Source organism: Triplophysa dalaica, chromosome 13 (genome assembly GCF_015846415.1).
Source record: "Triplophysa dalaica isolate WHDGS20190420 chromosome 13, ASM1584641v1, whole genome shotgun sequence".
NCBI lineage: Eukaryota > Metazoa > Chordata > Actinopteri > Cypriniformes > Nemacheilidae > Triplophysa > Triplophysa dalaica.
This window is the reverse complement of record NC_079554.1, coordinates 7,213,277-7,224,973: the sequence shown is the minus strand read 5'-3', so window position 1 is coordinate 7,224,973 and position 11,697 is coordinate 7,213,277. Positions and strand designations below refer to the sequence as shown.

The 11,697-nt window shown below is 38.4% G+C and overlaps 2 protein-coding genes across 2 annotated transcripts; one reads left to right on the top strand and one right to left on the bottom strand.

Annotated features, from left to right (window-relative positions):
• Positions 1-235: 235 nt before the first annotated feature.
• LOC130434568 (paraneoplastic antigen Ma6E-like) lies at positions 236-1,198 on the bottom strand. The gene is made up of 2 exons (XM_056764795.1): positions 871-1,198; positions 236-641 (listed from the first exon to the last, which is right to left on the bottom strand). Exons 1-2 carry the CDS (start codon positions 894-896, stop codon positions 236-238), a joined length of 432 nt encoding a protein of 143 aa, XP_056620773.1. The 5' UTR covers positions 897-1,198.
• Positions 1,199-2,330: 1,132 nt separating this feature from the next.
• On the top strand, positions 2,331-3,710 carry LOC130434566 (zinc finger BED domain-containing protein 5-like). The gene has a single exon (XM_056764792.1). It carries the CDS (start codon positions 2,331-2,333, stop codon positions 3,708-3,710), a length of 1,380 nt encoding a protein of 459 aa, XP_056620770.1.
• The last annotated feature ends 7,987 nt before the right edge of the window (positions 3,711-11,697 follow it).

Genomic DNA, 11,697 nt, shown 5'->3' with positions numbered 1-11,697 from the left:
GAATGAAGCATGGTGCTCCCAAACCTGCCTTAAAAATAGGAGACCAGGTGTGGAGACAAAATGTTAGAAGCCAACAGAGAAAAGGTGGCAAGCTGGAGTCAGATTTCCTTGGCCCCTTTACAGTGATTGCACTACAGGGGAAAAGTTCTGATCTGCTCAGAGAGGATGGTACTGTTTATAAAAAAGTGAATGAAGATCACTTAAAAATTGCTAGGGTAAAGCTGCCCCGAATTCCTCATAAAATAAAGCAACCACTGGCCTCACCAGCACCAGTCTCACCAGCAGCACCACTCTCTCCAGCCTCTGACTTTATGGAAGCACCAGCATCCTCCACCCTCTCGGCAGCTCCTGACATAAGAGCAGCTCCAGCATCTGCAGCACCACTCTCCTCTGCAGCACCACTCTCCCCTGCAGCACCACTCTCCCCTGCAGCACCACTCTCCCCTGCAGCACCACTCTCCCCTGCAGCACCACTCTCCCCTGCAGCACCACTCTCCTCTGCAGCTCCATTCTTCCATGCAGCACCACTCTCCTCTGCAGCACCATTCTTCCATGCAGCACCAAGCTCCTCTGCAGCACCGCTCTCCTCTGCAGCACCGCTCTCCTCTGCAGCACCGCTCTCCTCTGCAGGGGATTTAAGTCTGACAAATATCGTGACACACCAAAAATCAACCAACATTGGTTCAGCTATTACCAACAGCAGGACGAAATAATTTTGTCTTTTGTCAGGCTCTTATAAATGTACTTCAGAAACAAACTATTTCAGCTAGCAAAAAATGTAACATAATAAATCAAGGGTAAGAGCCACACTTAATGAAAGCTCAACACTATTATGGTTTTTATTCTAGTGATTGTGTTTGTTAACATCACCTGTTCATCATTAACGACTCAATCATCACTTCATTATCTCATTAACTTGTTCAGGTGTACAATAGGGAGACATCCAAAGTATTCTGTCAGGGGGGGCCTGAGGACTGGAGTTGAGAACCACTGTCAATGTTGCATCGTTTCAAAGTAGCTTTAAAGGAAAAAAGAAAAACATTTAAAAGATGGAAGCTTTGGATAAAACCGTCTGCCAAATGACTAAATGTGAAAGAGATAGAATACAATACAGTACATGTTTTTTTAGAGAGAGAATCAACATTCTAATAAAGCAACGCTAATGAAATATACAGAACCATAAGCTAAATAAATATCACCTTGACTCCTATGATATTTTTTATAATGTATATTTTACAATATAAAGTACCACTGTATTTTTTAGATTTGCATGAGGAATGGGCAGGGAAAGATGTGCATGTACTTCTTTCCAAAGTTCTTCTTCACACTTCTTCACACTTCTTCACACAAAAAAACATTTTTAAATACATTTATGTTGTTAATAAATAAAAAACACTAAATTGTTGTAACAGCAATATCTCCAAGTTTTGTTTTTCACTGTAAAAAGTAATGATTTGCCAATGCAAAGAGAGTACCGCCACCTTTTCCCCCACTTCAAGCACTGCTTATAACACAAACAAATCATCCTCCTGGCGACTTGTTTTTGTCAATGTGACAAATCCAGCGAATTTTACTGTTGTTTTTGGAGACTTTTGTGGTGTTTGGAGACTCGAAAGCACGAGTCACTCTGCAGTTAGGCCTACTGTTCACAACGAGCAGCGGGTGCTGCCGTTAGCCCCTCTCCCGTCCAAAAGCACTTCAAGGCGGTCAGACTCTCAGTAGCCTCACGCAGCACTCAGAGCAGAGAGGAGACACACACCCCTCCGCGTCCAGGCTGCAAATGAATCGCGCATGCGCATGGCCGCCGCCGTTCCCGCCCTAGCTTGCAGAGCGGGTTGTAAATGTAAATGTTCACTCACTCAAAATACAAAAATAAATAACTGCGATTTAAATTGACTCAAGACATAGCTCTCCATTCACTCTAGTCTAGTCTCTTGCCAAGTTCACTTGTGCCAGCTCTCGCTAGTCTGTTATCAATCTCGATTTACATAGGCCTTTACTACAAAACCCCAACAGTCTTTTTAAAGACTAAACCCACAAACATTTTTGTTAAAGATTAGATCAAATCTCAGCCCTTGCCAGTATTTTTTTTTAACTGCTAGGCAGTAGCTACACTTAGCTAAAACAACCCACACGACTAAGACACACACACACACACTACAATCTTTAAGTATTCAAATAAAATCTGAATTGCCTGCAAAATAATTATTTTGTTCGTTTAATTAAAGATCGTCCCTAAGTCCCGATTGATTAGCCCCTGATACGTCTCTCAACACAGCCACACACACAGTTACATATTGCCTAAACTTTATTTAAAACACATAACAAAAATGGAGAAATTTCTTGTGCGGACCAACAAGCCAACCGACGCACCACCAGCTGCAAAAAAGCATAGAAGGTACGATGAAGCATACCTGCAGTTTGGGTTTACAGTTACGGCTGATCTGAGACCTCAGTGTGTCGTGTGTGCCGAGGTGCTGGCAAACGACAGTATGAAGCCCTGCAAATTAAAAAGGCACCTCGAAACAAAGCATCCTGGCATTAAAAATAAGCCAGCTGAATATTTTAAAAGAAAGCTTGATGGCCTCCATCAGCAACAGGCAACCATTTCAGTGCACAGCACTGTGTCTAAACAGTGTTTGGAGGCATCGTATGTAGTGGCCAAAAGAATCGGTAAACTGGGTAAACCGCATACAATCGCAGAGACTCTCATTTTGCCGGCAGCGCAAGACATGTGCAGAATAATGATAGGCGATAGTGCAGCAGCCAAACTCGGTGCAGTACCACTGTCCAATGACACAGTCGCTAGGAGAATTGTAGACATGTCCAATGATATCAGAGAGCAACTGATCGAGTTTGTAAAAAAGAGTCCTTACTACGCGCTGCAGCTGGACGAATCCACTGATATTGCTGGGCAGGAACAGCTCCTCACCTATGTCAGGTATCTACGGGACAAGGCGATTGAGGAGGATGTACTGTTTTGCCGGCCTCTTCAGTTGCACACTACAGGAGAAGCCATTTTCAATGTCCTTAATATTTTTATCCTTGAAAATGGTTTGGCTTGGGACCGATGCGTTGGCCTATGCACGGATGGTGCGCAAGCAATGACGGGGCGTGAGCGTGGCCTAGCTGCTCGAGTTCAGCAAGTAGCTCCACTTGTGAAATGGACACATTGCATGGTCCATCGCGAAGCACTAGCTGCTAAAAAAATGCAGGTTCTTTTTGACTCCGTGCTGAACCAATCCGTGAAAATGATAAATCTTATCAAATCACGGCCGTTAAACTCTCGCTTGTTTGGGGTCCTCTGCCAGGAGATGGGGTCAGGGCACGAACAGCTGCTTCTGCACACTGAAGTTCGCTGGCTCTCCAGGGGGCGGGTGCTACAGCGGTTGTATGAGCTTCGAGAGGAGGTGAAGTGGTTTTTGACAGAAATCAAATCAGATCTGGCGAAGCATCTGGATGACACTATGTGGCTTGCGTCTCTGTCCTATTTGGTCGATATATTTGACCGCTTGAATGGCCTCAACCTGTCTTTGCAAGGCCGCGGAACTCATATTTTGATCCTTGCAGACAAAGTGCACGCCTTCACACAAAAACTAGACCTCTGGCATGGCCGCATCAGTCAAGGGAACTGCGACATGTTTCCCAGCCTTGCAGACTTTATCACTGATGCAGGCACGTCACACGATTTCTCATCCCTATTTCAATGAAGCAGCTTTGGGGGGCCCAGCTTGCAAAAGGTTGAGAACCCCTGCTTTAGAGCATTCATGAGGAAAAAGGGCTGCAATGTCTCAAGGTGGACATGCAGCAGTCTCCTTCATTGACGTCAGCAAGATGGCTCATCCTGTGGTGTCCTGGCCTTAAAAGTGGGTGTGAAATGCTTTAACCATCAGTAAAAGTCAAAGTCTGCTTTATTGTCAATTCTGCCACATGTAAACTACATACATGTAGAGGATTGAAATTTCATTACTCTCAGACCTTTGGTGCACACAGATAACACACACACGCATATATATATATATATATATATATATATATATATATATATATTTACAAGCAGGGATATTTAAAAAGAAGAATGAAATAGATAATGGTAGATAGAGTGCAAGACAGTGGAATATACAACAGTTATGTCATAATCCAGCTAAATGAAATTCTCTTGTGGTTTGATATCATTCATAATATTCATTCAGTTTTACAGGTGAATGGAGTCCTTTTTGCTGAGGACTGGTCTGGTTCTCTTGTTTTAGCTGAGGTTTTGTGCAGGTGGACATCTAGTGACAAAGTCTTCACAGGCGATTTGTCTTTAAGACTCGTCTAGTTGTCAGTGCTGTTGTGGTCACTTCATTGTTTGAATAAGGATTGTATCCAGGTGACTACAGTGGTCATCTGGACTGGATACAAACTAGATCAAGATGACTACTGTAACCTTGGAATTAGAATTAAACAGACGAACAAATATTAGTGTAGATGCCATTCATTCATAAAGTAACAAGTATAATTGGGTGTTATGGGATATTTTCCTAGTGTTGGTTGACATAGTGCATGGATTGTGCCATTTTGCTAATCAAACTTCACTTCAGTTTGCAGAGAACATTTTACAGGGGGAGGTGATAAATATTCACACCTCACAGAAGGCAGTGGACAAGTTGAGGCTTGAGATAGCTACTTCCCTCCTCAGAGAATCAGGTCTGTTTATTTTTGTTTGCTCAGCATGTTAATCAATTCATGTTGTTGGTTTTATGCATTTAATAGGCCTATCATAAAAATGCAGCTCTATGCTAGTGAATTTTTGCTAGTTAACTTATTTGTTGAATACTGTTTGTCTTACCAGATGATCTAAGCGGCTTGTGCTTTTATTGTGGGATGGAGGACAAGGGTAAAACACAATGGGTGGGTTATTCACATTACAAAATATACAAAAAAATGTACGATTGCAGTAGTAATTACATCTTTCTACAACATCTATTAATGTATTCATTATTAATGTTGATTTTGTGTAAAAATCTGTGGTTACTCTCTATTGAACAAGGTGTGATGTAGGAAATCCTATTGTAGTCAGAACACAAGATTATGTTGTTGAGAACTTCCAAAATTTAAGGAATAGTAAGAATATTAAAAATCAGTTTATTCAGATATCACCTATTTTTAGAAATACCCTATATTTCAAAACATGTACCACTACATGTCACTGTTTTCCCAGGTTTGCTGTGACGGATGTGAAAGGTGGTACCACCATGATTGTGTACAGAGCCCTCCAGTGGATTTGAATTTCTTGTGTCCTGCATGCCAGTAAAAGTTTCCCTTGCTGCAATATTTGTTTTACTACCTGTGCCAAGTAGTTTATGTTTAACTTGTGTTTGTCGAGGTATCTTGGAAATGTTTCTTTTTCACTTTTCTGACAATGCAAGCCTTGAAGATTTTATCAGTTATATTTTATTTATTTCCTAGATTGTTTCTTTTGTTATCAAGATGTTTTTACTGATTTTTTTTTCTTAATTAAAAATGAAAAAAAAAGTTTCTTGTAATAATTAGAACTATATTGCAATAAATGCTTGGTGTATGCTATATCAGAAGAAGAGTTGAGGCTAATATGTTTAAAACTTCTGTCGTCCCATATCACCGTACATCTGAATTTATATTATATTTCACATACAAATTGTAATGTAATCATGAAAAACTATACATTGACGGAAAGATCCATGACTTGCCGTGAAATGCACCCCCATCTTAAATTTGCTCGTGTTCGCCGCTGCATGAAATAATTATGAAAGTATGATTATAAGACTCATACAGTCTGATGGGGTGAGTTTCATGCTTGTGACACGTTCCTAGTGGGAGATACGGGAGGGTGCATTTCCTGGCAAACAAGCTTGCCATGAAAAGCACCCCCATCTTAAATTTGCTTGTGTTCGCCCCAGCATGAAACAATTATGAAAGTATGATTATAAGACTCATACAGTCTGATGGGGTGAGTTTCATGCTTGTGACACATTCCTAGAGGGAGATACGGGAGGGTGCATTTTCAGGCAAACAGGCCTGCCGTGAAAAGCACCCTTCTCTTAAATGTGCCTTTGCTCGCCCCAGCATGAAATAATTATGAAAGTATGGTTATAGGACTTATACAGTCTGATGGGGTGAGTTTCATGCTTGTGACACGTTCCTAGTGGGAGATACGGGAGGGTGCATTTCCTGGCAAACAGGCTTGCCGTGAAAAGCACCCCCATCTTAAATTTGCTTGTGTTTGCCCCAGCATGAAATGATTATGAAAGTATGGTTATAGGATTTATACAGTCTAATGGGTTGAGTTTCATGCTTGTGACACGTTCCTAGTGGGATACGGGAAGGTGCATTTTCTGACAGACAGGTGCCTCTGCGTGAAATAAATTAAGAGCTCTTTTCCAAAACGTATTAAGTGCCAAATTAAAAAAAAATAGTTTGTCACGCCATTTTGCCGTTTACTAAACCTATTCACTGCTCCATCAATGTTTCATGCCAAATCGCTATATTTCCTTGTTTAAAATGTACTGCAGGATGCAGTTTCTTTCCAAAACGCTGTAAGTCCCGAACCTGTTTTTAGCCTAAATGCGATATGTCCTCTGGGCAATCAGAATTCGTTCGTTAGTGGTATTTGTATGTGTTATTTCCAAATTATTTGTTGTATGTGATGGAAAATATTGAAACATGATAATATTTATTTTATTTTACCATTTAGTTTGTTACAATTGTTTCATTTGGCTGTTATTTATTTCATGCATTTGCATTTATTTGATTTTAATTAATTTATGGTATGAGTCCCTGATGTCATATGTTTCATGTTCTCTTGTTTGTTTGTTTTTAAAATAAATACCATTTTTTTTAAAAGGATGGATTTGTAGTGTTTTGAAAAAAATAAAAAATAAATTTATAATCGACAATATTGTTGTTTCATTTAACAATCATTGTTTAACAATTTCAGAATGAGCTAACAGACCATTTTAACAGCAGTGTTGGGTGTAACTAGTTACTAAGTAATTAGTTACTGTAATTTAATTACTTTTCCCTTGAAAAAAGTAATGTAAGTGATTACTATTATTTTTTCTGTAATTTAATTACAGTTACTTTTGATGTAATTAAACTAAATACTTTGTTAAATATATACGTATGCAATAGCGTAATTGACATCAAAATTCAAAATCTTACTTCAAAATCTGTGCTTTAATGTATAATTCTCACATTTGTAATACTCAGTTAATAATATTATTTATTTGAATGAATTAAATAAGCCGTTTCATGTCTATCCTTGAATCACTTAACTAAGGTTGATGTAGGATATAGAAAGTAATTAGTAATGAGTAACTAAATACTTTTTGGACAGAGTAATTTGGACAGTAATCTAATTACACTATTGAATATGTAATGAGTAACTAATTAATTAATTACATTTTCGGAGTAACTTACCCAACACTGTTTAACAGGATAAATTGAATATTAACAAAATATATGGGTCTAGGTTAAAAAATGTCATTTTCATGAAAACTATTAAAATGGATTTATAGCGTTTTGGAAAAGAGCTATTCAAATATTGCTAGTGGAAGATACGGGAGGGTGCAGACTGGCTCATTTAAATTAGTTGATTTGTCCTGAAAAGCAGTAAACTTGCTCTGTGCACGTAAATTGTTACACAGTAGACGTCACTTTACAAGCTTATTGGCAAAAAAAATCCTGCCAATTCTGGTCCTGATTTTTTATGGCTTAATAAAATTATTATATATTTTTTAATTATTATTGCTTTATAAAATTATAAAATGCCTGATTGGTATTTATGAAACTATGCTACGCGTATGCAGTAACCGTTTTATAAAAGCAATTGCATTTTATAACTGCTTCGAGGGTCTTATTACTGTAATTTAACAGTAATAATTTACAAGCATGCAGTTTTACGCCCCTGCAGTTTTACGCCCTATGCAGTTTTAGGACCCTGTTGTTCCTTATTTCTCCACTAGGTGTTCGCTTGTTCATTATGAAACACCGGTACAGACCTAACAGATAACTTCGTCGTCTATCGCGAGTTAGAGGTAAATAATCGTTTTTGATTCTAAAAAATGGCCCAACATGCATATTTTTTATATTGTTATGAATTAATTTAAACATCTTAACATATATATATATATATCTATCTATCTATCTATCTATCTATCTATCTATCTATCTATCTATATAGATAGATAGATAGATAGATAGATAGATAGATAGATAGATAGATAGATAGATAGATAGATAGATAGATAGATAGATAGATAGATAGATAGATAGATAGATAGATAGATATGTTTGTGTGAAATTTAAACTCAAAGACAATACAATTAATACTTATTGGCGACCAGGTCAATGATGTGTCTGGATCAACCTTAGCTAACGACGTGTATGCCAACTTGATATCTCTTACTCATTTTCATATTTATTTTCTTTATAATTTATTCTCATTTTGTCTCTGTAGTCAATGCGAGATGGCCTTTCCTGGTAAGATATTCTTCTGACCCTGTTAACTTGCATTATATATTATATATAAACCATTTCAGTTAAGCTGCACACGTATTCAAGTTTTTTTTTATAAAAATAAAACAATTGAGCACCAACAACCACAAACATGTTCAAACTCAAATTGAAAACATTAGTGCCATATGGATCTTGATTTGAGTTGTTCAGATGATCCAATTATCTATCGTACATACAATATACCTCTTTGATATATTCCATTGGATATTTTAATTTAATGATCTGGATTAAAATGTATGTGCACCTAATGTGGGTTTTATCACGTTTGTGGTTATTAGTGCTCAATTAATATTGCATCTTGTTTTCTTAATAGTAGTTGTTGGCTGGCTAATTAGGCCTATTATGTTCATTGATCTTATTTGTAATAATACTTGGAAATAATTAAAAAAATATTAAATGATCATGCAGTTGTAGTGTCTTGTTATTTCAAAAAGTTTTAGAAAAATAAATCGCTATAAACTTGTATGAATCATACAGCAGGGGCGTGAAACTGCATACTCCCCCTACTGGAGAAATAAGGAACAGCAGGGGCGTAAAACTGCCTGGGGCGCAAAACTGCATGCTCCAGGTCTGCAGACTCCCCATATAGAAGAGTTTGGTTCCAAAATGAGATAACTCTGTTCTTTAAAACATTTCTAAAATCATGTTTTTATGATGTTTTGGGTGCGTTTTATTGTGTTAGCTAGCTGTGTTTGTGGAGCAACTGTGGCTTAGATCAAATCAAACCAACTGCAGTTTGATTGATATTAATCGGAACACACAATTAAATCAACTTGATGTGATGATAACTCATTTTGGAACCAATCTCTTCATATTTTGCCAAAAACATGGGCCGCTTACGTAACCGGTCCTTCTCGCACCGCTCTGCGTGAGCCTCGTACCGACGTCCGGACGGGAGACGGGCGGGAACTCTAAGGAGGCGAGAAACCGCAGCCTCAAGAGCGTCTCGGTTGGTGGGTCGGAGAGGGAGGTTTACAGACTGTCTAGCGGTTTTTCTAAGATTATTACCGAGTTTTCTTATATAAACGACTACAGCAGGGAATTCGATTTACTTCCGGTGGTAGGTTAAACAGTAACCTGTGACTTTTATACACTTGCAAGAAGCAAAACCTGATGCACATCGGCGAACCGACGGCATAAGTTGTTTCTACGGTCGTACAACGTCTACGGTGACTGTAGACATTTAGGATATTTCATTGGTCGAGAGTCTACAGTCACCGTAGACTCTGAACGTAGACTACCAATCGCGAATGCCGGCATCGACCGTAGACCACCAATCAGGGCACAGAGAAGATGCGCTGCTCCGATTGGCGACTTTGACTGTAGACTACCAATCAAGTTGTAGTTTGTGATTGTAGACTACCAATCACAGGCCTCGGATCCTTCAACACATGTTGTCAAAGAAGAGCTCTAGCATCTTATTTATAGCATTAGTTTATTATTATTTACAACTTTGTGGTTTAGTTATCTTTGATGGGCATAACATTAAGAGGATTTCATGCGAAAGTAAGAAAAAGGTAAGTCAACATCTGTTAATTGTCCACTTCTCGTCACATTTTGATTGATGTTACATACTGTGCATTTAATATGCGATGTTTAGGCGACCAGATTTCTCAAATGAAAATGTAAGATATTCTAAATACTATCACTTTTTGTAGCCCTCCTACTACTACTAGTAGTACTTCTAAATAAGTCACGTTCTGTAACCAATGTTAACATGTTGCCAACTTTAACACGGTTTGATAAATCATAACGTTACATCGGTAGTGCAGGAACATTTAAGTTAAAGACGATTTATATAGTATGAATTGTGCTTACATGTGAAACTATGTGACATTACTTGAAAGGGACTTTCGGTCTTCTACAAGACACAAAAGAAGATATTTTGAAGAATGTTGTTAACAGGCACTCACTTGCATTGCTTTTGTGTCCATACAATAGATCACAGTGATTATACCTGTAATTTATCTTTGCACATGAACATTACTAGTGATGATGTTTGTGAGGCTTTACTATGGCTGAAAGGGAACACATTGTTAATTGGCTGGTGACAAAAAAAATCTTAGTGTTATGTGTTATTATTATTATCAGTGCATTATTGTCATCTTAAAAATTGTGTTTTTATTTCAGTGCACCTTGATATGGCGAGGCCAGTCATCCGTCTTCAAAACCCCGCTGCTCAAGGGGGTCGTCAGCAGGCCTTATTGGTGGCGACAAATGGGGCCCGTGACTGCAGAAACAGGAGAATGAGTTTTCCTCTTCCCCCTCCTCAGCTGCTCAATGATTCCACTGCACTGGCCCATGCTGAAAGAGCACTACGTACTGAAGGGATAAGAGCACCATCATGACAGCAGTGTCTGGGGAAGATGGTGCTACCCTTTGGCCAGTATCTCAACGCACCATTTCACTGGCTTGTGTCAAATGATGTGGGCTACATGAAGTAGTAAGCGTCCTCTATTTAAGGTTTAACAGAAATCATAATTTTAAAAAAGTAGTAGATAGCAAATAGTATCTCAGTCTATTGACAGAAGTATATGGTTGTTATCGCTGCATAGGCTACTATCTTTTAAATAATTTTGTAATTGCAGTTTGATCGACAAGCACAGAGAAGAACTCTCTAAAAAAGTTGGAAAGGGGCAAGCACAAAATCAGTGGATAAAAGACCACCTGACAGAGTATGCAGAGAGCTTTCCAGAAGTTGCAATCGCCCTGGAAGCCAACATCCACCGATGTGTTTACGGACAGAAAGGGTTTGAGAGCCATAGCTTCCAGGAGATGTGGGAGCTCTACATCCAGTATTCTGCACAGAAGGACCGCATGTGGTTTTACCCTCCAGAACCTCCAGGCTACATAAGTGGTACTGTGCCAACTCCACATCTCTTCTTTCGGGGTCACATCTTTGTGTGGCGGCCTGTTGGAGTTTGGAAATACACTCTTAGAAATTAAATGTTGTATTTAATTAATGAAGTTATGTCAACTGGTCCCACAAAACTTAGTTGCTTAAATGGAAAAGGTAATATACAATTAATCGTAACATAATGTTTTAAGTAAATCGCTCATAACTTATGTTTATTATGTTAATTAAATGGTACATCACACACTTATTTTGAATAAATGTAAATTATTGTCTTGAATTTAATGACTATAGCTTGATCTAAG

Excerpts from the sequence above, each read along its gene's own strand:
- LOC130434568 (XM_056764795.1), bottom strand. The coding sequence starts at position 896 with ATGATTGAGTCGTTAATGATGAACAG. Across the intron at positions 642-870 it reads GAGTCGTTAATGATGAACAG|ACTTAAATCCCCTGCAGAGG; the intron begins GTGATGTTAACA and ends GATATTTGTCAG.
- LOC130434566 (XM_056764792.1), top strand. The coding sequence starts at position 2,331 with ATGGAGAAATTTCTTGTGCGGACCAACAAGCCAACCGACGCACCACCA.